At 41.0% G+C, this 27,737-nt stretch overlaps 3 protein-coding genes across 7 annotated transcripts in view; 2 read left to right on the top strand and 1 right to left on the bottom strand.

Annotated features, from left to right (window-relative positions):
- The window catches only part of tox2 (TOX high mobility group box family member 2), a 63,312-nt gene extending 59,424 nt beyond the window's left edge, over positions 1–3,888 (top strand). For all 4 annotated transcript variants that reach the window (XM_088390315.1, XM_088390312.1, XM_088390313.1 and 1 more), the window contains 3 exons: positions 818–1,228; positions 1,472–1,617; positions 1,911–3,888. In XM_088390315.1, the coding sequence (XP_088246441.1) occupies positions 818–1,228; positions 1,472–1,617; positions 1,911–1,953 (600 nt within the window). In that variant the 3' untranslated portion in view covers positions 1,954–3,888. The remainder of the gene's footprint in view (positions 1–817; positions 1,229–1,471; positions 1,618–1,910) is intronic.
- Positions 3,889–6,459: 2,571 nt separating this feature from the next.
- The window catches only part of cbfa2t2 (CBFA2/RUNX1 partner transcriptional co-repressor 2), a 60,761-nt gene continuing 39,483 nt past the window's right edge, over positions 6,460–27,737 (top strand). The window contains exons 1-3 of one of the 2 annotated variants that reach the window (XM_088390650.1): positions 6,460–6,732; positions 9,810–9,868; positions 23,794–23,932. The gene's annotated coding sequence lies outside the window, so the exon portion shown is untranslated. Of the gene's footprint in view, positions 6,733–9,809; positions 9,869–23,793; positions 23,933–27,005; positions 27,288–27,737 lie in introns of those variants that run through there. The other variant, XM_088390652.1, reaches the window with a different exon arrangement.
- On the bottom strand, positions 10,015–27,365 carry snta1 (syntrophin, alpha 1). The gene is made up of 8 exons (XM_088390653.1): positions 26,937–27,365; positions 23,332–23,517; positions 13,907–14,096; positions 13,640–13,829; positions 12,976–13,106; positions 12,529–12,725; positions 11,775–11,962; positions 10,015–11,649 (listed from the first exon to the last, which is right to left on the bottom strand). The coding sequence occupies exons 1-8, from the start codon at positions 27,217–27,219 to the stop codon at positions 11,557–11,559; spliced, it is 1,458 nt and encodes a 485-aa protein (XP_088246779.1). The 5' UTR covers positions 27,220–27,365; the 3' UTR covers positions 10,015–11,556.

Here is a 27,737-nt window from a genome sequence, read left to right as displayed (position 1 = left end):
GCAGCCAAATTCACCAACTTTTATCCAAAATGGCCGCCCCCTGAAGTGGATTTAAAAAAAAAAAAAAAAAAAAAGAAAACATTAATCTGAGTAGTTGGACTAATTGCACTGCAAAGAACACATTATTACAAAGATTTTTTTTAGCTGACTTCCCCTTTAAGTCACCATTTCATTTTCCATTTAGTCCTGCTATCACCTCTCCATCTATCCCTTCATCCGTTTGCATTGATTATTCCGAGGGAAAAGAGTCAGGGGTGTACATCACTCCAACCTCGCTTGACATTTAATGAGAAGGAGTGCTTGTATGGCACACACACACACACACACAAACACACACACACTTTTTTGCCAATTAAATTTCATATTATTAGAAGTGAAGACCTTCGTTACAGTATTGTCAGTAGTATCTGACAAAGCCAAACTATTGCAAAGTAAATATATTACAATACGAATGTTTCATCCAGTGAGTGTGAGTGAAAGTGGGTGTTGTATGTTTATTTTGTGTATGTATAGAAAAGGGAAAAAAACCCAATAGCGCTGGCAGAAAGACGTGATTGTTTGTTGGAACAATGGAGTGTGCTGCTGGTCGCCTTATGCTGGCACGCCGCCTCACGCTGGCACATTTCACACCACTGAAACTTTGCTGTTACAATATCACACACTAGGATAGTTTTGACTCGCATGGAGTCGAGACAACGCACTCATTGACTGACTTGAACTCAAGCGGGTTGTGTAGAAGGGGCCAGAGTTGCAGAATTGCCATAAATACAGAGCAAGAAAAAAATGTGAGAATCAGATTGTTGTTGTTTCTCTGCAGACGTACAACGACCCCGTGGAGCCAAAAAGTGCCCAAACAAGCCAAGCGTCTCCTCATATGCTTTCCGCCAATCCCTCCCTGTACAGCGTGCCACCCCCACCTCAGCCTTCGTCCCCCTACCTGGGACCGGGGGCCTTCCCACTCGCCGACCTGCAGAGCTACGCCGGCCATGCCCCCCGCCACGCCCTCTCGCAGACGCTCAGCCAATCGCAGATGCTGCCCAGCATTAGTGCCTCTCCGCCCTCCTCCTTCCAGATCAGCCCGCCGCTCCATCCCCACCAGCAGCTGTCCCTGCACCAGAGCTCGCTGCTCAACCAGCCAATCCGCATGCAACAGGTCCAGTCGCAGCCAATCATCTCCCACCAGATGGGCCTGCAGGCCTCCCTTCATTCCCCGCCTCCTGGCCAGCAGGTAGCGTCTCCCTAAAATTAGAGTCCGGCTAATATCGATTTTAGGGTAGCCCGATCAGCCCGTTTTGATACGAATGACCGAACAATTGATTGTTTTATAATGCTTTGTCCCATAGTACAGTATTTGGTTGAGAGAAAAAGCTGCAATAATTGGCCAATTTTTGGGTGGGCGGTCAAAGTTTAATGTAAAAAAGACTAAAATATCTTCAGACGTAGTATATTCAGAAAGCTGCTCTTTCTTCAGGGCTTTCCCCACCTCCAGTCGGAGTATCAGAAGAGCATCGGGGGACCACAGTCTCCAGGAGGGTCTGGGGGTCCAGGTCCGGGGGTTCCTCCAGGCCACGACTGGGATGGGGAATACTGCAATCGGGAGTGCAGCAACCACTGCAGGTAAGTGATTTGGGAAAGTTCATCATTTGTGAGTTGATGGTAATGCCCCAACTTCTTGCTCTGATTATCATTTAGGCAGTTTTTGAGTTCTTGCGTAATCAATACAAAATGGTCCCCATATTCACAATACGGAGCACATAGGGAGTATCCACTAATAATTGATTCCCCAACAAAAAACGTTTACAATTGCCAATACAGTAGTAAATTGAATTCATTCATATCAATCAGTTTTAGAGAGTATGGATCCCCTAAAATCACAAATCAACAAATTGCCCTTGTGATGTTTTTTGCAGCGGCAACATGATAGGCAGGGACAAGCCCCTCTACCTCACCTGAGCCATCACCGGGATGTCAAAAGTGGCCACCGATGGGCCCGACCAACCATCTCTTCTATCCCTTCCCTCCTCTCTTACATAAGTGTACATACGTGTACTTAAACATACAAACACGACGCTCCACGGTATCGTTTCCTCTCGTTGTTGGACTTTTTCAGAGGGACCAGCTGAGCGGTGGGGAAGGGGCGATTTCCTGTGTAAGCACTTACGAGGCCCCCACCCCCTTTCTGGTGAGGACAGGTTGTGGAGCACTTGTCCTTTTTGTCCCCTCAGGGACCCCATCCAGCTTTAATTGGAGAAACTTTGTTCTTGTTGTTGTCGTTGTTGTTACTCGTTTTATTTATTTCTGCCTTGCTTTACCCCCCACCTCTGCTCTCAGAAAATATTTACTCCCACTTTGACGTTTGCATTTGCTTAAAGGGGACATATTGTGGCCATGTTTGAATTTTTCATGTTTGTATACAGATAGTTGGCTCTCTGGAGTGCCTGTCCACCCATTAAGTGAGAAATGAAATGACAAAGTGAGTCTTAATTGTATATTTGACAATGTGCCTGAGCGAGCCCATAGATGCATCTGCCCACTGTGATGTCACAAAGTGGCTAATTTGCATAACCTCTATATTAAATTTCTCAACCAATAACGTAGCAGATTAGCATTAGCACCCTTACACACTAAAAGATGATGGGTTCTTTCCTAACCTATTCGATATTCGGGAAGATACATGATATGTCTCCTTTAAGGGCCCGCAAAGAGTTACAAAAAAATATCATGTCCTTTTTTTCAGTTTTTATCCTTATATTTAAATATTAAAGACCCGTGGAGGTCCAATGAGCTGTCACACAGTGTGATTGTAAATACAACTTTTATCGGATCAAATATGGAAGTTCACGTAGGGTTCTTCATCTTTAAAAAAAAAAAAAAATGTGTCTGTCATTGAGAGCGCGTTTGCGTGCGTTTACTTTTTTTTAGGCTGGATTCAACACACATTTCATGACATGCAAGGACATAAAAAATAAAATTAATAATAATAACCTCATAAAAAGTTGCCTCTAGTACGTCATATGAAAAGTATAATTTTGTCCCCTCTGTGACGTCAGTTTTAGACTTTAAAATATTTTTATTTGACTTTTTTCATAGATTTCTGGTTGTGTTGATATTTTTTTACCTCCTGTGTGATGGACATGAAATAAATTTTACAGAAAAACTCGCCTGACCATTTTAAGTTGTACAAAAAAAAAAATAAGTCAAGACAAATAAGACAATTGTCAATAAATTATTTGTAAATTCAGTAATTATAAATATTTTAAAGGGTCAACTTTTTTTTTAACCACTTGCCCATCGCCCAAATACATTTTATTCATGAAAAATTCTAGTGACTTTCCCCTATGTTTTAAAATAAGTTTCACTTTATTTTTATTTTGCTTTTGTGTTCTGTGGTCTTATTTTGCTTTATTTTACTTTTTGTGTTATTTTTTTAATTTCTTTTTTTTTCTGTTCTGTTTTAAGGTTTTACTTTGTATTTTACATTTTGTTTGAATAGTTTTGTAGTATTTTATTAGTTTTATTTTTGTTTTAAGGTTTTTCTTTTTGTTTTGTATTTTTATTTTGTACTGTTTGGTTTTGTTTTTATCAGTTTTTATTTAATTGTTTTATTTTTTTGTTGTTTTGTTTTTTGTGATGCAATATCTCATTTTAATTATTTTTTTTGCTTCAGTTTTTGTTCATTTCATTGTATTTACATGTTTTTATTTTTCTTTGAGTTTTGTTTGATTTATTTTTTCACACTCCCTGACATGAGGTCTGCCCTAAACTCAACTTTCTTTTTCTTTCTTTTGTACATGTGTGGCTGCTGCAGCATCTCTTGTGTCACAACGCTTTTATTTTCCCAAGTTGCATTTTGAAGATGATGATAATAATAAAAATGTTGAAAAGTGACTATGTTGCCTGACATCTTTTCATTTATCCACTCTAATCTTTGAATCTATTTCATTATGGTATACAGTCAGCGGTTTTGTTGTGACACACTGAATTGTAATTGGCCTTCAATGTTTTTTAAATATTTAATGTTTTTTAATTTAAATATAATATAAGTATGCAGAATCTTTCAGCTGTCATTGACCTGCATTTGTTTTGTTCAATAGAGGTCAAACGATATGAAATGTTGCAAATCACTTGAGTGTGTTTCTCCTCATTTGAAATGTGAGAAGAGAGAAAAAAAAAAATTCTTGTTCACGTGGGTGTCGCCTTGAAGGACTCCAGCAGGCAAAACTGTTCCATTTGCAACTTTGATACCGCTGCGGTGAACAAGTCATGCAGAGAGAAATACTGGGACTGTACTCAAAGTTATGAACAAAGCTCACATTGCCAATTTTATGCAAAGATAAAACTAATCATGTGGCAACACATTTGAAAAATATGATGATGCTTAATATGATTTTGCAGCATTTGTTGCAGTTGCATCGCATGTCGAGCGGGTGACAAAATGTACCACAGGACAGGATGTGACACGCGAGGCTCAAAGAACATTTGCGGTTTCACGTCACCTCATTTGATGTAACCTCCTTCACGTGCTACGTGGCAACTTCAATATCGTCCCGTTGCATTTGTGCCATTTGAGCCCTGCGTGCAATGTGTAAAGTAGATATATTCTTATTTATATTCTTTGTTTCACAACATTAAACAAGAAGTATACGTGTACATCAAAAAAACTTCTTCTTCTCTATCTAAATTGATGACCTCTTTACTAATCTATATCTTTGTCATTTGTGGTCTGCAGCTGTAGCATGGTCTCAAAGTAATTTCAGTGGAAATGGGAAATACAGGTAATTGTGCTTGAGAACTCTGTCCAGAAGTCTCACAGAGTCGTGGGCGACAAGTCGGGTGACAAAAACCAGAGTGGAAACCACCAGGTGCTGTGGTGTCGGTCTGTGTAAAAATGAAAATGATGGCGCCTCAAGATTTTCTCCTACCCAGCACTTGTTAGCATAAAGTGGAGATGAGTCAGATGGAGAGATCTGTGCAAGTCTACAACACTGTGAGAAAGTAACAAAGAGGTCCCGTGTTAAATGCTTCACACCATACGTTTGTTTCTACGAGTTGTTCAAGAAATAAGGAATTAAAGGCGTGTCAGCAGTTTTGTCCGTCACCTGACCATCACATATTTATTTTCTTTCAAGCCCTGATGCTAACACTCAAAGCGGTGCCGTGATAAACTCTTCAAATTACAACATCAGCATCAATTCAAACCTATCCAATCGCTCATCAGCTAATGACTGAAATCCCGTTTTCCTCTCGCACCCACGCTGACTTTGTTTCTGTGCTTGTTGCTGTCAAACATTCTGGAGAAGCCCATTTTTATTTTTCTATTATATATTTATTTTTGGTCACATTTTGATTTGATTTGCAGATTAATCAAATGAATGAAAACGGCAGTGAGGAATGTCTATTCCTGTCTAATTGAATTACGGGCTGTGGCGTGTGCGATTTTCTGTGTTTGTGTTTGGCACCTGCCATCTGTTTGCCTGAGAGCAGCTCTATTAATAAGCCATTCACATTGAGATGGGCCTCTGTTCTTCATCCCCCTCTTTCCATCTAAATTATCAGAAGCTGCCAAAAACCCAGAAAGCAAAGACAAAAGAAGGCCTTTTTCCAAATACACCTGAGCCAAAAAGAACAGAACTGCCATCTAATTACCAAGGCAAACAATTAAGGCTGTGCATATGTATTGACGAGGCAACTCACAGGGGAGCATATGCTGATGAATAGCTCAGGATAGAAACATAAAGCAAAGAGTGAATATATTTCAATGGTGTTATGATGTTATGCAAAGTTAAGTAAGGATGAAAGTATGCATGAGAGGCGTAAAATAGGCTTTGCTTTGCCCCTTTAAAACGTCTTCACACTCGCTTGTTTCTTTGGTTGCTTCCTTTTAATCATTCATTGACACAAATAGTGGAAAAATTAAAGTTAAAAACAACTGAAGTATCATGGAAAATAAACTTTTTTTTTGCTATTATATTAATTTTATTGTGTACTTGGAGTCGCCAAGATTGTAGAAAAGCGTAGTCTATCCCTGCAGGTGCTGCAGGGTGAAGAGAAAGGTTTTAGGTGAACTGAATCTTTAGAGTCAGTTTACTCGAAAGATTCATTCAAAGGAATCGTTCAATGAATCCCCCCCCCCCCCCCACACACACACACACAATGATACGGCTTTTTTTTTTTTTTATATCCAGTGGAAACAACCCATAAACATCAAACAATACACTCTGTGAGTGATTCACTCAGTGAGTGATTCGTTCTCTCACAGGTTCGTTTGTTGGTGAACATGAAATGCAATTCACGACTCGTTCGTGAACGGGAAGTTACGTCATTTTCTTCTTGGTTTTGTTTTACGGCGAGGTGGCACCAGCTTCAATGGCCATTACCGACACCTACTGGTTGAAGTTATATGGCGGCTGTGGCTCAGGCAGTAGAGCTGGTCGTTTAGTAACCGGAGGGTTGGCAATTCGATCCCAGTTCTGTCATATGCCGTTGTGTCCTTGGGCAAGACACTTCACACACCTTGCCTCCAGGTCGCCATTGTAAATGAGAAAGTGTTCTCAATTGGCTTACCTGGTAAAACATTGAAAAAAAATAAAAGAACAAAAAAAAGAACAAAAAAACTCTCACTCTCGTTCACTGACAAGATTCGTTCTTTTAGAACGAATCGTTCACTCACTTGCCAACATTACCGTCCCCCAGCATCAGAAGCTCAAGGAAGTGCCTGGTCAAAGTAAAACGGTAAGCTTAAGATGAAACAAAAATAATAAACTTTATTTCACTTTCATGTTATTTCGTGATTATGATGCACTCGTTTTCATAGCATTAGCGTCAGTCTTTCTGCTGATTTTAAAACTGTGCGCTCTGTTTTTCACTTCTTGTGGGTGTATTCTGAGTAGTTGTATCAGATTAATTGCATTGAAGGTGCTGTTTTATTCTTGGGGAACACAATAATTTGTTAAATTCATTCGTTAGCTTGTCGCTAGCGCCAGCATTAGCTTACTTCATAGCTTGACTGCACTGTTTGTTTACAAGACGTTCATAGCATTAGCGTCAATCTTTCTGCTGATTTTGGAGCTGTGCACTCTGTTTTCACTTCTTGTGGGTGTATTTTGAGTCGTTGTATCACACGAATATATGGAAGGTGCTGTATTATTATTGGGAAACGCAATGTATTAAATGCATTCGTTAGCTTTTCCGTAGCGCTAGCATTAGCTTACTTCCTAGCTTGACTGCAGTGCTCGTTTACAAGACCTCTTCAAAAATATTATAAGGGGATCTATTTTGTTACGTGTCACCTCAAAACAAGGCTAAAAGTGGGACGTGATGTTAAAAGGAGGAATTCAGACAAAAGTATTGCTGTTCCACTTTATATAAACCACAACTGAATGAGTTAAACGGAAGAATTTATAAACGGCTACTTCTTTTCATGCAATCATGATGTACCATGTACAGTATATTTATACATATGTTGGTATTGTACTGCCCCCAAATGGTCAAGGCGGGCACACCAGAAGGGGCAGCCCTCTGTGTACTGAACTGAAGCAAAAACTGCAGACAGCAAACTGCACACCGCTGTCTGCAGTTACACACTAATAACGGTAAAGCTTCGGCTTCTTGTCGGAAGTAAGAACAGCAAAAGAGTGTTCTTGCCATCCCGGCAGCCAATACTGACCTCCGCCCTTTTTCTTCCTCCACTTTCCATGTTGACATCCTCCCCCCCTTCCTTTAAAGCCCAACCAAGAACAAGGAATTCCAATCTGGTGCTTTGTGTTCAGTATTCCGATCACACACACACACCTCTCTCCTGCAGTAATACAAGTCTACTTTAAAATTCATAACTACATTTAGAAGGGGGTGGGGTACTGGGGTGCCCTGATGGAATATTTCCAAGGAGCTTACTTGTGCAAAAATACAATTTACTTTGGCATATTTAACAAGCCGCTTCCCATAAGACACACAGGAGTAGCAACAAACCTCAGGAATCGGCTAGTGGAGGGACAGGCAAAAAAGGCAAGCTCTCCCCCCCTTTCCTCTGTGCTTGATCCCATCCACACATTTGACACACTTTTTGGAGAAGGTGATGGGAATGTGCACCTCGCTAACGTTCCACCTGCTCTTAAATGCTACTGCCGTTGTTGTTCCTGGAAAGTTCCCCACAATCCTGCTTTGAAGGGAAAACTAATACTAGTGTGTGCGTGCGTGCATGCATGGGTGGAAAAAATAGATAACATGCTCTTTGAATTGGAATATGAATTGCTCATCCCATGCTTTGGTATTAATCTCTCTGCCTTTTTATTCGCTCTAGTCCTTTTGTGTTAAAGAGAGAAAAGAAAGGAGGGGGGGAGAAATATTGGATATTGTAAGATGTCCTGTTTGGAATTAGGTCAGCTCCAATCAAATCTTAAGCGTTAACCCCCCCCCCCCCCCCCCCCAACAATCCTCGCTGTACTTCCACTTGAAGGAAGAGTCATGTCTATCTTTGTGCTTCCTCTCAATGGAATCACAGAGACCCCTAGTGACTCCCAACACACACTGACATGCGTCTCACGCGGCGCACGAGTGCCACCTGTTGGCCTTATCAGTAAAATACTCGAAAACATGGAAAAAATAAAAATACAGGAATAGAAATACGATAAAAAATAAGACATCCAGAATAAAAGAATCTAAACATGGTCCTTAAATCTTCTTTTTTGTGTTACAAAATGATTTATCTTCTGCTCATTTGTTTATTTTTTAAAAATGTATTAAATGCCTGCAATTCCCACATTTTTAATAGATTTCTAGTTTCTTTTCCCTGCACCTTGTTCCACATTCCTCTCCCATCCCAACATTGTCTCCACAGCTCCTAGTTCATCAAAATATCCCCCCACCACACACACACACACACACACACACACACACACACACACACACACACACACACACACACACACACACACACACACACACACACACACACACACAATACACACCAGACACTCTCTCCCCAGCAGATCTGACAGGCTGATTGCCAATTTCACCAGAGTTCAGCAAAAGCCAATGTGAGAGCACCCCTGCCGTTGCCACGGTAACAATGTAACAAGAGTGAGCAGAAAGGAAGGGGGAGTAGATGTGATCAAATGTGATTGTTTTGATATATGCGCAGCTCGCATTATGCTGCTACACATGCACTCGCGCGCGCACACACAGAGTATCTGCTCCATGCTGATAACGCGTCCTTGTTGCAGTAAAAGCATGTAAGAGGGAGAACAGTTAGCAAGCAGCAGGCCTAATTGCCTCCATCACACACCCCGCCGACTTATGTGGCCTACCATCATCATCATCGTCATCGCACGCATGTGTGTGCATGTCATAAACGCCCCCCTGTTGAATAAAGGCCCCACGACAGGCACTTCTGTTTGCTTGTTTACGATGATGAGATGAGCCATTAAAGCTTACCAGTGTTGCATTAGTTGCCAGGCCCAAGCAATGTATTCCATCAGTCAAAGGTCGCAATATTAGATACATCCAGGGTGGCAAAATGGCATCAATGTATAAAGTGGGACATTTTGCATGGAAATGATTGTGAAGTAGCTCAAGTCATCTTTCGTCACTAAAATCAATGCCCCCCGACAAATTAAAATGATCATGTTTAGGTTTTTATGCATGTGCACGCAATAATATTGTGCATTAAAGTAAGAATTCAATTGAATGCAAAGAAATATGATGTAATTCTGCAAATCAATTAATTCATTGTGATGCTTCTGGTGTGCCTATCTTGACCACCAGGGGCAGTATAATAGTCGTTGCTCTAATAGCTGTCATTTTTCTTACAGAACATATCAGTGGCATTAAGCGGAATCCTCATATTGCCAAAATCCTGACCCCCCAAATGGTAAGTTTATTCAACCATTTGCATTGTAGGGTGAACAATAACAAGCCATTTGAAACACTTTGGATGGTCAATAATTTGCAAAAATATTACCCACACATGTGGACTGTGATATATGCGAATGCACAAAAGGAAACAGTACAGCCATGTATGTTAAAAGTTACCAAAGTTTATTACATGTTTATGTACAAACAACCCTTAGAAGGCACACCTTTGCTTGTTTAAATAAGAATAGACATTTTATTTTGGAGAACATTGACACAGGAATACAAGTTTAATGCAACGTTTCATTGTTTGTGCGAGTACTTTGTGATGAAGGCCATATGGTGCTTTAGTGATTAAATAAATGATTGAATGTTAATTAAAATGTCATGAATGCAAATTAGAGACATACTTTAAGCAGGTGACACACACTGTTTTTATCATTTTAACAGATTTTTTTAAATGCAAAAGACCCCACAAATCAATGCATCCATTTTCTGTTCCTTTTTCGTGATGAGAGAAAAAAATACAATTGTGTTCTTAGTACCAAGATGAACATGTGGGGAGCAGTGTAGTGCCACAGTTCATCCAAAAAAAAAAAAACCAGAAGAAAACAAGTTGTAGTAGAAATAGCTTGAGATCCAGGCCAACTCTATATTGGGCACATAAATGACAATTTGACCTACATATGCTGAATTTGATTGTAAGGGGATGGAAATTCTCAAATTAGGCCCAACAGAGTTTCAGAGATTTACAAAATGTGAGATCACGACTCGTGACAAGTTAAAAAAAAGAAAGTTTGTGCTTATTATAGCATATGGTATACTCAATATCAAGTGTACCCCACACCACAGAATAATCTCTCAGCAACATCCAATAAAATTTTTGCAATGGAGTGAAGCACTCTAATTTAGTATTGGCCACACTATAATGATTGCGATCATAAATACTGACCAGGTTGAACATTTACAAATGTCACTCAATTGTTTTCTGAACTGTTTTTTCCCTCTTTACACAACTTTTAGAGACTTTGAAAAATCAGGCTTTTGCCAACTTTGATTGGAATGGGTGGAAAAATTTAGTCCAATTATTGGTATGTGTACACTTTAAAGTCCATCTGTTCATGAGGCTCTTTTTGTTAGTAGCCTTAATAATAGTTTTAATCAAAATCTGCAGCTTAACTAAAATAAGTCAAATAAAATTAACCGTCATTTTTTTTGTCATATTATGCTCTTATTTAATAGTGTCATAAAACCAGAAAGAAAAAGTCGTAAAAGGGTGTTTTGTGAGAAGGCAACTTAAACATCCATAAGTTCAGCATTTAATGAATCCTTACATCCATTTTAGATCACGTAGTGATCAGTCTCCCGTCATTCCGCTAAAGCTGTCTTCCTTTCCTTAAATAATGGTTTCTCCAACATCAACCATCAAGACATTCATGGCGCACACATACAATGAATCAATACAAGGTGAAGTGACGCTTACCAAAACTACAAAAATGGCTGCTGCATAATCAATGCGTGATTCATGAGCTGTGCATTTGTGAAAAACCTCAACTACCCCAATGTCTGCCGGTCTTCCACGAGAGACCGGGATGAGCCGGAAGGGAGGACATGAGGTTTAGTCATCACTTGCTGCTCTCATAACGGTCTGGGTTGTCGTTTTTGTCAATTCGTCAAATATTCCTAATACAAACTTTACGGACGTCATCACGCCAGGAGGCCGAGTCGCTTGACCTTAGCAGACAGAAATGAGTGGATGATGAACACCAGGGTCTTGGGGCAAGAATGAAGGTCCAGTTGCTGACGACAAAAGGGAGCAGTTAGTTTTGTAATAGTTGATTTAAATTGTTGCCTGGTACTCTCTTAACTTGAGGAAATAAACACCCACGTGGCCATTATAGGATGCAAGGAAATACATGACTCACAATTTCGGCCTCGGGCCCTCCGAAGTCAAGGAACATCATGCGGACGCCGTCGTCCGACGACATCCTCAGACGCTCAAAGGGATGTTGCAGCAGGACGCTCTTACGCACACCCAGCTCTTCGGTGAATAGCGTGAAGCCCTCGTCAATGTGCACACCTAGGGTGCACTCCTTTCCGTTCCAGCTGCAGGCTACCATGGGGAGGGTACATTGTGTTATTGAATTGACACTTATTGCTACGCTACCTCATATGACCACTAGAGGTCACGTTAGGACAATAGAAAAAATTCATTTTAGTCCTGTATTTAAAAAAAACTTTATCCGGGACTATCTACTTCATATCTACTTAAAACCAAGGAAATCAGTGTGTTGACTTTGACTCTAAATCTTGGCCCTTTTATTATTCTTGGAAATATAATGTAAACAACTCTTGACGTCATTATCCCGATGAATGATTCCTGACGCCGGATGGTTGTTTATGTCTCCCGAGTGGGCATGTGGGCTGTGTTAGAAGCAAACACTGGATCATTTTGAACATTTGATGTCCAGACTAAAAAGTGATAATGAAGGGAGTCAACTGTGGGGAAAATAATCTCAAAAGAGATTGGCTTTGAGAGACTCCTTCCTATTCCTTTGAAACTACAGTGGTAGTTGTCTTATGGCATCAATATTCAATAATAAAACCACTTTCAGTTATTTGCAAATTAGAATTAGTAATATACATTTTATTTGTAAGTGCCTTCAACTACATAGTTACCTGTCGTGACCTCCTTGATGAGCTCGGCCGCAATGTGGCAGCCGTCGACTAGCAGGTGAGTCCACGCCGACAGCTCCTTAGGGGAGTCCACTCGGAACACGTGGGTCTCCACACCTTGCTTGGTGCCCGTACGCAGGCCAAATGAAAGCGCGGATTCCAGCAGGGGAGAGGTTTTCCCTGGGCCGGAATGGACCAGCCTAAGGCAAACATGTCGAGAGGACATAACAGGGTTAAAAGTCTAAAAGGGTGGAACCATATGACTCACAAATTCTGGTGTCACCCTTGTTTTCCGAATTAAACATCTGCTGAGGCAGACATGGAAAGAGTGGGAGTGTGCCTACTCCGACACGAAACTGGACACAAAATGCTTCATGCTGATAAATATACTGTTGTTAACTATTATGTAAATACTGTACGTGTGCACAGTATGTATTAATATATTTATACCTAGTGGTGATGAGAGGGTGACTCTTAGTGGGGTTGCTGATGGCGTCTTTGCTTTCGGGCAAGGCGGGGTAGAGAAACAGTTCCCGGTCGGTCAGCACAGCAAGGACGGGCCTCTCCGGTCCCTGCACCGCCTGCACACATCAAATGTGTTGATAGCCTCTTAAGGGAGGAGCAGGCACGGTGACGGCAATCCACATTATGCCGTTCGTATTAATACTTTGCATGTCTGTCAAATAATCAACACGCATCGCAGCCGAATGAAACAGTCATAAATGTCTACTTCCTGCATTCGAATTTCAAATGCATTTCCCTCTCAAAATCGCAGTTATTTTATTCCCAAAGCGAAGGAATAAAAAATATGTTCTATGAAATCGGAAGTAGCCTGTTGCATAGATGCAAAGTAAGATACTGCTCAAAACAGACCCGCCCCGCAAAACTGAATGATTTCAACCAGCGTGGATGTTAAATGTGCTGTAATTCTTTATCCTTAACTGTCCTTTTTGACATAAGAATAACTTTTTGAGACTTTTTATGATACCTGGGAATGGATTGAAATTGTGCGGAAAGGACATCTCACATTTAAGTCATTTTAAAACCATTTTACCCACAAACAAAATGGCCACCCAAAAAAACCCTCGTTGGTAGCAGTTGATCTGATCCTTACCTGCTCAACAATCCATCCCAAGTGTTTGACTTCCATACCCGGCTGCAATCTCTTCATCTCCTCCTTGACTAGTGGTAAAAGGTTGGCAGCACCGGCCTGGATGGCGTTGTACCAGGACTGGGCCATGGCTGGGTCTTTGGCCCGCAGAAACACAGAGTTCCTCCTGTTGGGCGAAATCACCTCGAAGTACCTGCCAGGAGGAGATGAGGGACCTTGACTATTCCCCTCCAATCAAAGCTGACCTCAGAGAGTGAAGCGCCTGCGTACCTGTTTTCTGTGTCAGGAGGGCATTGTTTGCGGGATACCTGGCACATTTTCAAGGGGATGCTGCGGGGTTCCTTGGCCTCAGCGGACAACTGGTCCTTCTGAGGCGTCGGGGGAGGCGAGTCCCACGGGAGAGCTCCGCCAGGGGATCCCGAGCTCTTGAAGAAGGCTGACATCTCCTTGATGTACTTGACTGAAACATGACGAGCAACGGAGCGGTTCTTTCAAAAGCTGTAGTTCTTATAACGCTCATCGTAAAATCACTATGATCGGTATGACAGGCACAAAAAAGAAGTAATGCGCCATCATGAGCTATTTTCCGATTCCCACTCTTACTTTCCAGCTGTCACCAGTGGGATTGTTCACAAGGAAAATTGCCCATCTGAGAACTTCTCTTGATGCTGCCTTTCACCAAGAGTACTTATTTTTGAACCTTCTATTTATTCCATGTTTACCTCAATTGAAAATGTGTTATGTAGTTTATTCCAACATATTCCTTATTTTTCGATACAGGATTCTTCACAAGAGTTATTTAAAGTTATTCTGAACCCGAGGCATCTTTGACTTCTTAACCATGACACCAACACATGTACAACACACGCAGAGTGAGCTCTGGCGCAGCAGGCCAAAGTCTGCGGTATGAGTTTGGCACGAAGTAAAAATAGCCCTGAGGACTAAATCGGAAGACTGAAGGAAGGCATCTGGTTTCACTCAAGAAGTGTGAAGAAGTGCTCTCGTCTTGCTGAGGATAAAGAGTCATATAGCTCCAAGCGAAAGAACCTCGGGATGAGATAACGGGAGCGAGCGAGGGGGGCTTCCACCATTCCCAAAATAGATGGCATTCCTGCCACTCAGTCAACCAAGCAGTTATTTGGTTTAAAAAAAAAAAAAAAATTGAGCTGCAGGGCAAAAGTTGACAACAGATTCATTTGGCTCTGAAATGAAGGAGTAGCTCGAGTGTCTTGGCTGATCACTGCTTTAGAGAAGTCAATTCATTCACAGAAGAGATGTCTTCATACTACCGACAAGTAAGACAAGGGAAGTTGTGCTATCGTGTGCAAGGTCCAACTTTGTGTTGTCTTTGGCATGGAAGGACAACAGTTCGAATTTCGTCGCTGCTTCCAACTAGTCAGAGTGAACGTTAATACCTGGCGCTCTGAAAACAAGTGGTTTGGATATTATACGCATAGCTCTCTGAAGTCATACAGTTAGAATTCAACCAAAATGTTCTTGGAAGAAATGTGTCATGTAAAACCTCAGTTTGAATTGAACAACTGTCGTGACAGCAATGATGTCTGGGAATGTGAAAGTTGTCTTAATAAAAGTATGTTTACGTATTGAAGTTACTTTTTTTTTGCCATGACTCTTTCCTTGTCTCAACTACACAGTGCAAGCAAGTAAGTGACAGAAGACTAACAGGTACCTGCCACATTTCTCAAGTAGCTATCAACTTGTGTACTTAGTGGCTCAGAAATGACTTTCTGTCAATATACCCCGGTACTAAACGATTGATGTTTGCAGTGTTCGGCAGCCAACATCGTCCACGATGACCACTTGGATTTAATGTAAGAGGTTAAACACGGGTTTAAGTGACTTTTTTGTTTATACTTGATTACACAAAGAGGCAGTTAGGGTGGATTTACATTCCTCCAGTAGGTGATGGCGCCATGTAGCCAGACATCAAGACTTTGATTGGTGATGTTTGTCAATATGTAACAAGGTTCACTAATCCAACTACAGCAAAATCGAGTTAGTTGGAAAGAAGTAGCAGCGAGGAGGCAAGGTCGTGCATTTTGTGACGTTCATATATGAAGATTAAAAAGATAACAGAAAATTCGATACAGCTCTATTTTCAGAAAGACAGTGAAGAAAAGTAAGCAGTGTTGGATTCCACAAAAAACTAGCTTAAAAGAATTGTGGATGGGAAAAAAAGTTTGCGGATAGAGGATTACAGAGGAGTAAAGTAATGAAAATAAGAAAGAGAGAGAGGAAATTGAAAGTAAGAGAATTTAAAAAAAAAAAAAACTACACATGGTACATCTAGTAAAGCCTAGCCAGAAATGTTGCAATGAATTCCAGGAGCGGCACATTCAATACAGAGGCTAAAATTAGCTGAGATGGCACTGTTATTACTTCAGCTTATCTGGCAGCCAGTGAGACCACTTTTTCATACAGCTTTTGTGTGTGTGTGTGTGTGTTTGTGTGTCTGTGTGCGACTTCCACAGAATCCCCCCTCTAAGCTTTCCTTGACAAATCCTGACCAGACATTTTGAGCCAATTCAGCCAACTCACTTTAAAAAAAAAAATTCCCCACATAAAGCTTTTATGTCTCTCAACTGCCAGGAGAGTTTCCAAATAGCCAAAGCACCATTTCCAAAATGCTAGACGCAATGGAAAAGTACCACCAGATGATTTGCTTTTGAATTATAATTATAGACACATTCAATCAATACCCCCACCAAACTGTCAGTCATAGCGGACAACATGACGGAATAAATACCGCCTGCTACTTTGACTTGATAAATGTCATTAGTGCATGAAAGAATGTGTGATCACACAGTTTGGTTCCGCCTTTGGGTCAGGGCAGCAAAAGGAAAATAAAAACAAGAGCACACAAGGAGCACATACATGAAAAGAAAATTAAAATAAATGTCAGACTAGGACCTCCTAGTTGAGCACATGTGTCAACAGCTGAGTTGAATTTCTGACACAAATAAAGGTTAGACTTTTAATTCATGCTATTCCGCCTAGGCCTGGGGGGGGGGGGCAGTCTTTCACCCGTAAAGTGGCTGGCAATTAAAGAAGAAGAAACCATGTCTACCCTTGTAAATGGATACAATTTGCAGGGTAAATTATTAAATAAAAATCTGACCAAAACATTCCAATCTATTGTTACATAAATGCAATCTCACACAAGTGAAAGGCAAAAATAAAATATTTCCCAGTCCATAAAATATGCAGTTTTGTCCCCAAATGCATTTGAAGTCATACCATTTCCATAATCATAAATCTTCAGACGATACGGGTAAGCTAAAAGAGCATTTCATACTTTTGAACGAACAAGCACAAAGCAGAAGAATTTTAGAGCGTTTTTTCAAAAAGAATACATCTGAGTTGTACAAAAAGAATACTTTAGACTTATTCTTTTATCTTTACTCAACAAGGACTGTGCAATATCTGAGCAGCATTGTTTTTGCTTATCCCGGGCTTATGGTCTTGTCTCACTTGGTTCTTCTCTGATTAAATCAAACGGGAACAACTATGCCCCCCCAACCCAAAACATAGTCAGCAGTTTAATAAGTAATTATTTAGCAAGTCAGCAGTGAGATATTAATCGATAAAAAGAATATCCCCTTATTTCCATTATTTATTTGAAATGCAAAAAAAAAAAAAAAAAAACAAGGTTGACAAGCATCTGGCAACCAAGCAATGGTATTGTAAGAAAATTTTCTAAAAGTTCAGCCATTTCTCCTTCTCCACTGGTAACCGTGGGAACGGATGAAATGTCATTGCTCAGCCAGCGACCTCAGAAGCATGCGGTTGTCTCTGAAAAGCATGCCAGGAAAACAATGTCCCAATGTTGCAGCAGCAACAAGACAAAAAAGAAAAACGATATCTCGGGCCAAAACGACGCAGTAGATCACAAGCGTTTGGGTTCAATCGAGGTAAAACAAGCTATTAGTGGCTGCAATAAAGAAAAAGTGGAGTTCTTACAACAAAGCGCAAATATTTCAAAGGTTCAGCACGTGCACGCCACGATTCTACCGTGAGGCCATGAGATTCTTGGACCGCTTCCCACAATGTGACCTCTAAAGATAGTTTGCTAGAAAATTATGCTTTGATTGGACGATGTTGAAATCCGACTTTAAAACTATTTTATGCCAAATCTCATTTTTCGAAGCCTGGAAAAACCCCCAACAAAGAGTAGTTGTAGAAGAAGAGAAGCGATTACTTTTCTGCTAACTACATTGACGTGATAATGTACATCTTCTACACAACAAAATCTTTGAATCTTGGGAGGGAAGTTATGCTCGGGTTCTTAACAAAAGGTACTAAAAGTCTTTGCCAAGTTATGAGCATGTGCAGTACATGTGTACGTAACCCTAACCCTAACTCTTAAGACACGCTGCTAGCTTAATGCTAACACATGTGTAACACCGTAGCTGGGCTAAGGAAGAGCATCTGTGTGGCTGTGTTGTAATATTTACGCAGTGGAGATTCAAAGACAAACTGTGCAGCAACGCATTAGGGCTTTATTGAACTTGCTTGTGCAACATGCAAGAGCAGTAATGCCTCCACACAATGAGCAAACACACAGTTAATAAATAACGCGCTGCCAGTGTGTTCCCCCGCTTAAGGGGTGCTCCATTCCGGTATTGTCAGTCATGTGTCGAAGGCTTCTCCTCTCCTGAATGATTTAGATAAGTTCATTATTTCCACAGCCCATCTCATTAAGATCACGGCTAACTGCCAGCTTCGCCAAGGTAGACGGAGAATCCGACTCGTAAACTCATTCACATTCTGCCAAAGCGTCGATGTGATTACTTTGCACACGGCGTCAGGAGAGTTCATTATACTAATTCCACAAAGTGAAAGTGAAGCAAACTTGAACAGGGCCTGGCCTGAAGGCGAGAGGCGAGTGTAAAGGAGGTCAAGCTGCTGACTTCTCCAACATTCTGCACACAAACACAGTATGTACTCATGCATCAAGCAGCGAGATTGTTCAGTCCAGTCCACCGTCACAAAGGCCTGGCCATTAATTTATCAGGGGCCCTGGAAAAGCCAGTGGGGTTCACAAGGGGTCCCGCTAAGCAAACTTCACGCTACACGCGAAGATGGCCCTCCGGGCAAGGGTTGCGATTTGATCAAGCATTGTTATTTTCTGAGATAATCCATCCCCTTGCTGTGCGTAAGCGCAATTTGCTCACGGGGCAGCAGAGCCAAAAGAAGAGGAACCGAGCTTTGTGTCCTGAGGGTCAGAGCTTTCGCAGCAGGGATAGTACCGCACATAGACTTGGCACAGGGATGGAGTTGGGTTTTTAATAGAAGAAACGCAGTGAAACCTCTTCTCTCATCTCGAGTTGACCTGCAATTTGTTCGTTTTTATAACATTTTTAATTGGTATAAAAAGGATGTTATGCTAAAAAAGAAATGTTTTGCCGTTTTTAAATTAATAAAATGTGCATGTGAGGCGCGGGTCAATGTCGGGTCACCATCCTTACATTTTATTATAATATAATATCTGCCACAGCGTGTTTGAAATTTAATAGGAGGGGCTTGGTCTGGTGAGTGATGTGGGTGACTCAGTGCTGCTCAGGTTAGCTGCTGGCTGTTAATTAGTTAACACTTTCTAACTAAAATGTTTCAATGTCTGGATGTCAACTGTAGCCAGAGCAGCGAGAGTATGAATTTATTTTGTGAATGTCTGTTCCAAAAAAAAAGATTGAAAGTGCGCCAGCGGCTCTATCTGATCATGCCAACTTTGTCATTTTGTGTCGTAAATTCAACTTTGGAAATATAACTGCCATTCACGTCACATGACATTAATCAAATTATTAAGCCATTTTCAACTGCACATAAAAATATAACCCCAGGAATTAAAGTGAAATGTGTTCATTTTAAACAGTGACTCGGCAGCCTGCTGGTGACTTTTTTAATTAAAGAAATCCTAAGTAAGAATGAAGCCATGCATCCTGAGGGATTCAATCTGGCTATTAAACAAAAAAAAAATGCTTTCTGAGTCAGACTAAAATTCATTTTGTCTGATCCAGAAGCAGAATGGCTAAATTGGATACCAAACAGCGTCATAGCTACACTTTTGATCTATAAGCCGACGTGATGTCTCAAAGTCCAAGCAAGTCCAAGCTGTTCATATTAATATACTTGAGGGCAATGGTTTTGCTGCTTCTGTGCATGTTCATATTTCTACACGCATGTAGAAGCTGTAAATTCAAGAAAATCTCACTTGCCCGTCCAGCTAATTGGCAACCCGGCCCACAAAATGACAATGAAAATTGTGAATCAGCGGGACGTTGGCGTGCAGAAGGTCACATTTAGTCTAACTGTACTGTACTTTCTTGGAATGGATAATATTCTTAATTACACACTGAAGCTGGAATTTAAAAAAAAAAACCCAAAAAACAGGCGCACTAGATGCATTGCCAGTTCCTCATTGGCTGACAACAGAAGGGCAAGAACGTAAGGTAAAACAAAACAACTTCTAATAATAAGCCAAGGAAGACAATTTCACTGGACAACAATGATTGTCTGACTCCGAGTATTTTCAGTCGTTCCAGAATGGGCTATATTGCAGGCAGTCAAAAGATCGGATTCAGGTGTGTGGCAAAGACAGCGAGAGATTAGATTTGGGGTTAGTGCCTGTTGAGAGTGCTGACAAAGCGTCACAGGCACAGATGAACGTCCTCAAAATCTAATCGCACCCCAGGCATTGGCTAAACACATCAAAGCTTGCGCACATGGAATTTTCACACGCTTGTAAACCGGTATTTATGTGCTTAATGACCACAGTTGGTGCGGTTTTGTTTGCGTCCATCTGTTTCGTGATATGACACCGTCAGCATAGTCAAATCCAGCAGAACATGGCTCAAGGCCAAGGACTTGGGATGCAACAAAGCCGCCATGTGTTTTCTCGTGCAGTCTTCCCCGAAAGCGACCAAACAATTGGGTCGTTTTCTCTCACACAAGGCCTCTGCCACTGATTGAGTTTGCTCAATTAGCCGGAGACAAGAGCCAAAGAACAAATCAGTGCCAATATGCACAAAAAAGACGATCCAGTTTTTAGAGGACTGCCTGAATATCCACAAATTACCACGAGCGGGACGTCAGTTCCCTTTAGTGCCGTGTGAAAGAATTTTCACACAGTGGTATTCAACTTCTGAAATTCAATTTATTTGCATTTAATCTTTTCTAGAATGTTTGGGTTGAACACCAAACTGTATGACTTTTTGAGTCAGAACATTTCTTTCCCTTCCCTTGGCTTTAAAACGACTTTCGCAAATGCATGTGCCGATAGATGATGTCATTGAGGCACTGAAGATTCCACCGCGAGCAGCGGCGTAATTGCTATTGCACAGACTGGACGGCCCGATGCGGCTGACATAACATCTAAAACACGTTCCCAGCCAGCCAGTAAAAGTTACTACAACAATGGAAGAACTGCCACTGCTGCGCTTCCATAACTAAATCCGCTTAATCCATATGTGTGTAAGGAGCAGTGATGAAAAGAACATGGGACAAAGAACCAGCTCTGTCCAGAAATGTCCTGGCAGAGGGAAACAATAAAGCAAACTCCGCACAAGTAACTTGGGGGTAAGCTAAAGTCCATAGCCAGCATTGCGTGAAGATGTTTTATATAACTCTGTGATGAATGCATTTCGGTGCAGCCGTGTTTGAAAATACAAACCGCTAGACAACGGAAACTCATTTGGCAGGAAGGCAAAACACGCAGTGTGGGAAGTGAAACCAACAATAAGGTCATGTTCATACACTATTGTTCTATTTCATAGTTGTGACTCTGGAGCGAGGTTTTCAAAAGTTAAGTCAGCCTGACTTTAAGGTTTACCATTCAACATGTTTCAACATTTAAACTACTATATAATCAAGCCAGAGTCATTTATTATTCTTATCGACAAAATGATTTCTCATGTGCACACATGAGTGCAAAATTGTAAATATAACCTGGAGGAAATGAAGGCAGCTGGGGATTTATTGTTTCATCTGGTGTTTTATATTTAGCTGACCCTCTCAGGTGTTTACTGTTCCTCTCACATACACATAGACACACGCACGCAGACACATTGATTATTCCATCACATCTTGATGTAAAGTCGGACAGGAAGAGAGGGCAACTCAGAGGGCAAGAGTGCACCTGACACCATGGAACAGTCGCAGGTTTGATTTTCTTTCAAAATGTCCAATAGACAACAAACACACTTTCCTATTCATAGTGAGACGTTTGGGGAGGACAGAGGAAGCACAATTTTACATTCCAACTCGGTATTTATATACAGCTAGTGATTTGATTAAAAAAAATATATATATAAATCCATCTGCTTTCATGAACGACTAAACAAATCAGAGGATTATTATTTTTGAGAGCCTCAATCATTTGGTAAAAATGTCAATGATTATTGAATAATAATCGAAAAAATATGAGGCGATTAATTTGATAATTGATTTGTTGTCGATTAATCGATTTATTTTGACACCTCCAGGGATAACATATTAACATTCTTATCGGTCATACAAATGTAGGAAAAAGTTATGTATGTTGGATTTTTATGTAAAATCAAAACAAATTAAAACCAAGCAGTGATCAACGGGCCCTTGAATCCGCTTTTTATAGATAGATTATCATTATTATTATTATTATAACTCTGACACCATCCTCCACCCACATAGGGTAGAATAGAAAATAGAAAAACATTGAATTTTTTTTGGTGGCATGGAAGAGATGGAATGGCATTTCCGATTCAATCTTACTCTCGCACACATAAATAAATCTTCTCTTATCAGCTCGAGTATAACGTGTAACTCAAGCGAAAAGAAGTTTGCACTGTTAGAAAATACTGTCGTGCGCACCAGTGCCCACTTTGTGAGTGTCCTGGTCTCTTTGGGTTCATTGCTGCTCTATTGAAGGAGGGAGCCATCCTAAAAGGATTCCTGACATGATGGATCACAGAGCGGCACCGCTTGTCTGCTATTAACAAGTAAAGCAGAAGCGCTGAGCTCTTCTGTCCGCAGCCTTGCTTCTCTGGCTCAAGTCAACAAAATTTGGCTGATGGCAAATCAAATGTTACCACAGTCAAAATGGCAAGAATTTGCAACCTCAATGAAGTTACAAAATGAGCTCGCTCTAGCGATACTATGTTGCTTTGTTTGAAGAGAAAAAGAAATGTCATCTACAATCGAACAAAAAGAAAAAGTTTGGAGAATGACGGAGCATTCATGAATATTTGAGTCCCCTTTTTGTTTGATCTTATACTTAAAATTCTACAAAGTGTGTCACTTTTCTATTCCATTTCAAACCTCACTACATGAGCTCTGGCGGCAAAACTGATGAAAAAAAAAACTAAACAAAACAAACAAACAAAAACCCTGCTGATTCTCACTGTAAACATTCCTCAGGGCCTAGCGGGTGTTTTGTTGAAGTGGAGCACAGTACTTGATATCAGAAATGTCATCTCTGCATTGGTATTCTGTTTCGTTCTTTGGGTCTGGTTTCACAGACGCTCATTATTTAAATCCATCAAGTGTGATCAAAGTATGATTTAACATAAATGATCCCACATGACCTTAACCAGCATTATGGAAAATGTATTCAATCAAGATCAGAAAAAGAACTTTGGTTTACTTGTTGTATATCTGAAGTGCTTGCGTAAATCTTGTGCGTGTGTAAAACGTCTTACCTTCAAGGATGACTTCTTTGCCAGTTTTCTTCAGGGCCTGCACGGCCTCGTCGTGCGTGGCCTCCCGTAAGTCGCAGCCGTTGACAGACAATATGGCGTCGCCCACATAAAGCGCCTCCGTTTGGTCGGCGGCCAAGCCCTTAAAAATCTTTGAGATGAGAATGGGCATCTTGTTCTCCTTCCCACCTGCACGACATGAATCTCATCATTTTCTTTGCAAGACGTGGGGAACGGTTCCGCATTTTCTTTGACTCTTTTTGTTTTGTTTTGCAACTGTTACAACACAATATAAATGATAGGTAACGGCCATTCCCAGTCATAAGATATAACTGACATATTATGCAAACACGGTGGTCAATAATGTCAGCTGGCTGTTGGACTCACGATCTCGCAGCCAGCCCGTCATTATCTATTATAAAAGACAATATGACATTCAATTAATTTTAAATACATCTCGCGCAGGTTTGCACCAAGTGGGACTTAAGAGTCAATGGCCTGGCTCCTCCCGTGCAAGCCAAGCACATTCCCAATCGAGTTATGGACAGAATGGGTTCCCCGACTTTTGACCTCGATGGCATCAGACAAGTCGCTTGCTGCATCAGTAAGTATTAGAAATGAGGTAATGCCCAGAGGAGCAGAGTCAGTCAATAATTGCTGCTTTTATATAGTTCTAAAAAATAGCAACAACAATGCTAATACAGTTGTGGTTCCAAATTAGTAATTGGTAGAGTTCAGAAATGAAAATACTGCCTTTGTCTTATACGTTTAAATCTATGAATACTACAGTGAGTGTCCAATTATTATTTCTCCCCATAACTGGCAGTCTAACACTTAATCCTCGCATATTCCTTCATCATCCCACCGTGTCTTCTTATGTCACGAACACGGCTGCATCTCCAAGATGGCAAAGTGTCGCTTGAACGACATGTGGGATAGCGCCGAGTGACGCAAATGGTGACGCAGGTGTATTAGTAGTAGGTTTTGTTTTTTCATTTCATAAGTTTCATGCCCTTCAATTTGTTTGAATTTGGAATAATAGAAAATGGAACTGCATAGTTTTAGGTCATCACTATCAAACTCGAGGCTCGGGGGCCGGATACGGCCCACCTCGTCATTTTATGTGGCCCGCAAAGACAAATCTTGCATCGACTTTGGGTCATTACTAATTAATTTTGGGATTGGTGGCTTTGATGCTACTTGGGGTCACTTTCTTTAAGCGCTTACGGCAAATAGTCGACTCTACAGTCTTGTATGTCTGAAGTTTTGATTTTCATATTCATATGCAAAATCTTGGTTTCTCTAAAAGAAACAGCAGCTTCCGTCATTAAATCTTGCGTTATATGAAAGAGAAAGTTCCAACTGTTTGGAAGGAAAAAAAAAAAAGGCTTAACCCAGGCCCATGGCAACAAGGCTTCAATCTGACCAGACACTGTCTGGAGACCTGGAACTTTGCTCTTTGCTTAAATTAGACAGACCAGAGTGAAGGTTGACTGCCTCCACGCTTTCTAAAAGCCAGGGTGGGCTCCCTAAAATTAACACAGGCGGTTGACTCCCTGATACATAGCTTTCGTCTCTGACCAATGACAAATGATGGCTGGCTGCTCCTTTCAGCTGTTCACTCGCTGCTAGTCCAACATCTCGCCACTTTTTCTCTTTTGCTTTGTGTTGCCTCCCAGCCATCTTCATCTTTGGTTACCATCCAAGCCGATTTGTAGCAACAACATCAAGCTAGCAGGGTGCCAGCAATTATTTTGTTTTAATAACAAGCTGCGTGGCTCTACAAGTCACCTATGGACAGAAGAGCTTTTGCCATTAGAGGTGCCATTGTTGTCAGGGGGATGGAAGCGCACGGACCTAACACGACCACGTTAGCATCAGCAATAATGAGGAGCAACAATGTCTTGTCATCATGTGCATACTGCAGACTAAAAAAAAAGATACAAGAACCTTCTGCGCTGTCTAGAAAAGCTGACACGGGTGCCTTTTTTCTGCATCGCATGGGCAACTCAACCTGGCAGTTTTCCTGCATTCTGAGCTAGCATCCCCAGAAATTACCATGACAAAGGCACCTGAAATAAGAAAGCCAAGTCAAAAGTCGAAGTCCGTTGTTGACATCACACGTAATTATCTGATTGGTTGATCTGAAAAGCGGGCTAAAAGCCATAAAATATAGCATCTGGGTTTTGTCTCGCAGACAATGAGCTCACATCTATTTTTCTTGTTCCAGAACACAGTGTGAAAGCAAAAACAGTTGTGTGCCTTTGTTATGTTCTGTCATCCGTCACAAATGTGAGGATCTCTGTATAAAAGAAGCTACAGCCCTCCCGCTTGGCATTCCTGCTTAAAGGGTGGAAAGTTCCATGAAATTCTCAATAAATGACCACGGGAGGTTAAAATCGGGATTTTTTTTAGAGATATTCCAAACTGGAAACTTTTCATGGAGACTAAATGTAGGGGAATCAATTGGCAATTTAATGGAGGGTAAAAGTATGACATTCAAGCATCAATATAAACATTCAACAAACAAATACAGTCGAAACTACTTTTAAACCTTGTTTGCATTTCTAAAAATCCAACCACAGCATGATCTTTATCCATGTTATTTACAAAATTTTAACTGCCCAACAAACTGTCCTTCCAACCGAGATACCAGCTGAGGTCTTGTAAACAGGATTGCAAAAGGCTTTCCAACAGCCACCACACTGTTGAGTGAGTAGGCGACACATCAGTTATGTAAGACTGATGTTAGATGTGGGAACAATGCAAGATTGCCCTTGGGCCAATTTTATAGTAATATTTAGGTCATTCAAATGCTGTCGATATTTGATAATCGGGTATTCTGTAGATTGGTGGCTACTGTCTTGACCTGTCTATACAGATTAAGCAAAAGAAAATGAGTTAATGTAGAAATTAATGAATAAACATAATTGGTGTCATCAAATCTTCAAATCTCTTCTCCTATTATAGTCAAACAAAAACTGTGTATAACTATATTGTTAACATGTTATCCAAATCAAATGACTCGCTTATTGTATAAAATAATTTACTGTACAGTTTGTTTTGAATTCAAAGCTTTTTCTTTGGCCAAATAGCATACACCAGTGCCTGTAAGAAAAAAAAAAACACTTTTGGACAAACATCCATCCATTCTCTCATATTTAACAAATTGATTTCATGCACTTAATGCATCGTGCTTTGATTAATATTAATGTTTTAAAATTAAAATACACAATTTGCCTGGGGAGTTTTTTCTTAAACACCCAGGAGGCTACGCGGCATACATTTTTTTTTTTTCTTTTTCTTTTTCGTTCCTTACAAACGTTTCCTATTGACATTCACCGGACTCCCCGCTGGGGTAAATTAAGCATGACGGCTGTCAACCTTTGGACCACACAACAAGTTGGTTAAAACATTCCAAAATTAACCAAAAAAAAAAAACAAAAAACGATCTGCTTCCATTCGAAACACCAGCGACATTGCATTTCAAAGTTACCAATCAAAGTTTTGCACGCTCGGTGAGGAAAAAGTTGAAGTCAGCTCGCGGTGTTTTGAATGGCGCTGCGACTCCACATTTGAGCCCCATTAGGAAAAAGTTGATCTCTCACCTTTAATACTAATCCCGAGTCCTCCGACGTCTTGTTTGGTAACTCGCACCGTGCGCTTCACATTGGTGATGGTCTCCGGGACGGGACATGAGCTGAGATTAGGGGGGTCTCCGTTGATCGCGCCTGCGGGATTCGGATTGGGTTTGGCCGTCTCGTCGGCACCCTCGCCGGGGTTGACCGTCAGTGTGTCCTCGGTGAGAGTGGCCAGCACCCGGGTCCAGCGGTCCACGGTCACCCGGAGCTCCAGTAGTCCGGTTTTCTGCGCCTTCATCGCGGCCGCCATGTTCTTCGCATTCCTGGAATAACTCTAGACGGGGCTGGCGGTCCTGTGGAGCGATATAGAGGGCTGGGGTAGGGGGCACACACACATTTACGCACACGCACCCGCACGCATGCATGCTCACACAGCTCCCTCATGCACAGTTGCACGCCCTCGCAGTATGTTGTCCTCCAAAGAGGCTTATCCACGGAGGAGTAAGAATTAAAGCTAATTGAGAGTGACACCATTGCACACTTACTGTAACACAACCCAGTTCAAATTAAGTGCTTCTTGCTCACTTAGCGTGTAAACACAAAGTGCAATTCCCTCAGAAGTGCTGGAAAGAGCTGCCGCAGCTCAAATGCCAATGAAGAAAGTTAGAAACACAATTTAATCAGCACCAAGATACACACACAGTATTATTATGTTTCACTATTATGTTTCCATTATACCTTTAGGCCAGGCTTTCCCAACCTTTATTGGGCCAAGGCACATATTTTATATTAGAAGAAAACTCACCTCACACCACCAAAGAAAGCCGC

The sequence above is a fragment of the Syngnathus floridae genome, chromosome 11 (assembly GCF_059516105.1).
Source record: "Syngnathus floridae isolate MCC-2025c chromosome 11, RoL_Sflo_1.0, whole genome shotgun sequence".
NCBI lineage: Eukaryota > Metazoa > Chordata > Actinopteri > Syngnathiformes > Syngnathidae > Syngnathus > Syngnathus floridae.
The sequence above is the reverse complement of the archived record's forward strand: the minus strand, read 5'-3'. Positions and strand labels throughout refer to the sequence as shown.

Coding starts and splice junctions, on each gene's coding strand:
- snta1 (XM_088390653.1), bottom strand. CDS start 27,219: ATGGCGGCCGCGATGAAGGCGCAGAAAACCGGACTACTGGAGCTCCGG. Junction 23,518..26,936: donor ACTCGGGATTAGTATTAAAG/GTGAGAGATCAA, acceptor CATGTCGTGCAG/GTGGGAAGGAGAACAAGATG. Junction 13,830..13,906: donor CCTCCTGACACAGAAAACAG/GTACGCAGGCGC, acceptor TCCTCCTGGCAG/GTACTTCGAGGTGATTTCGC.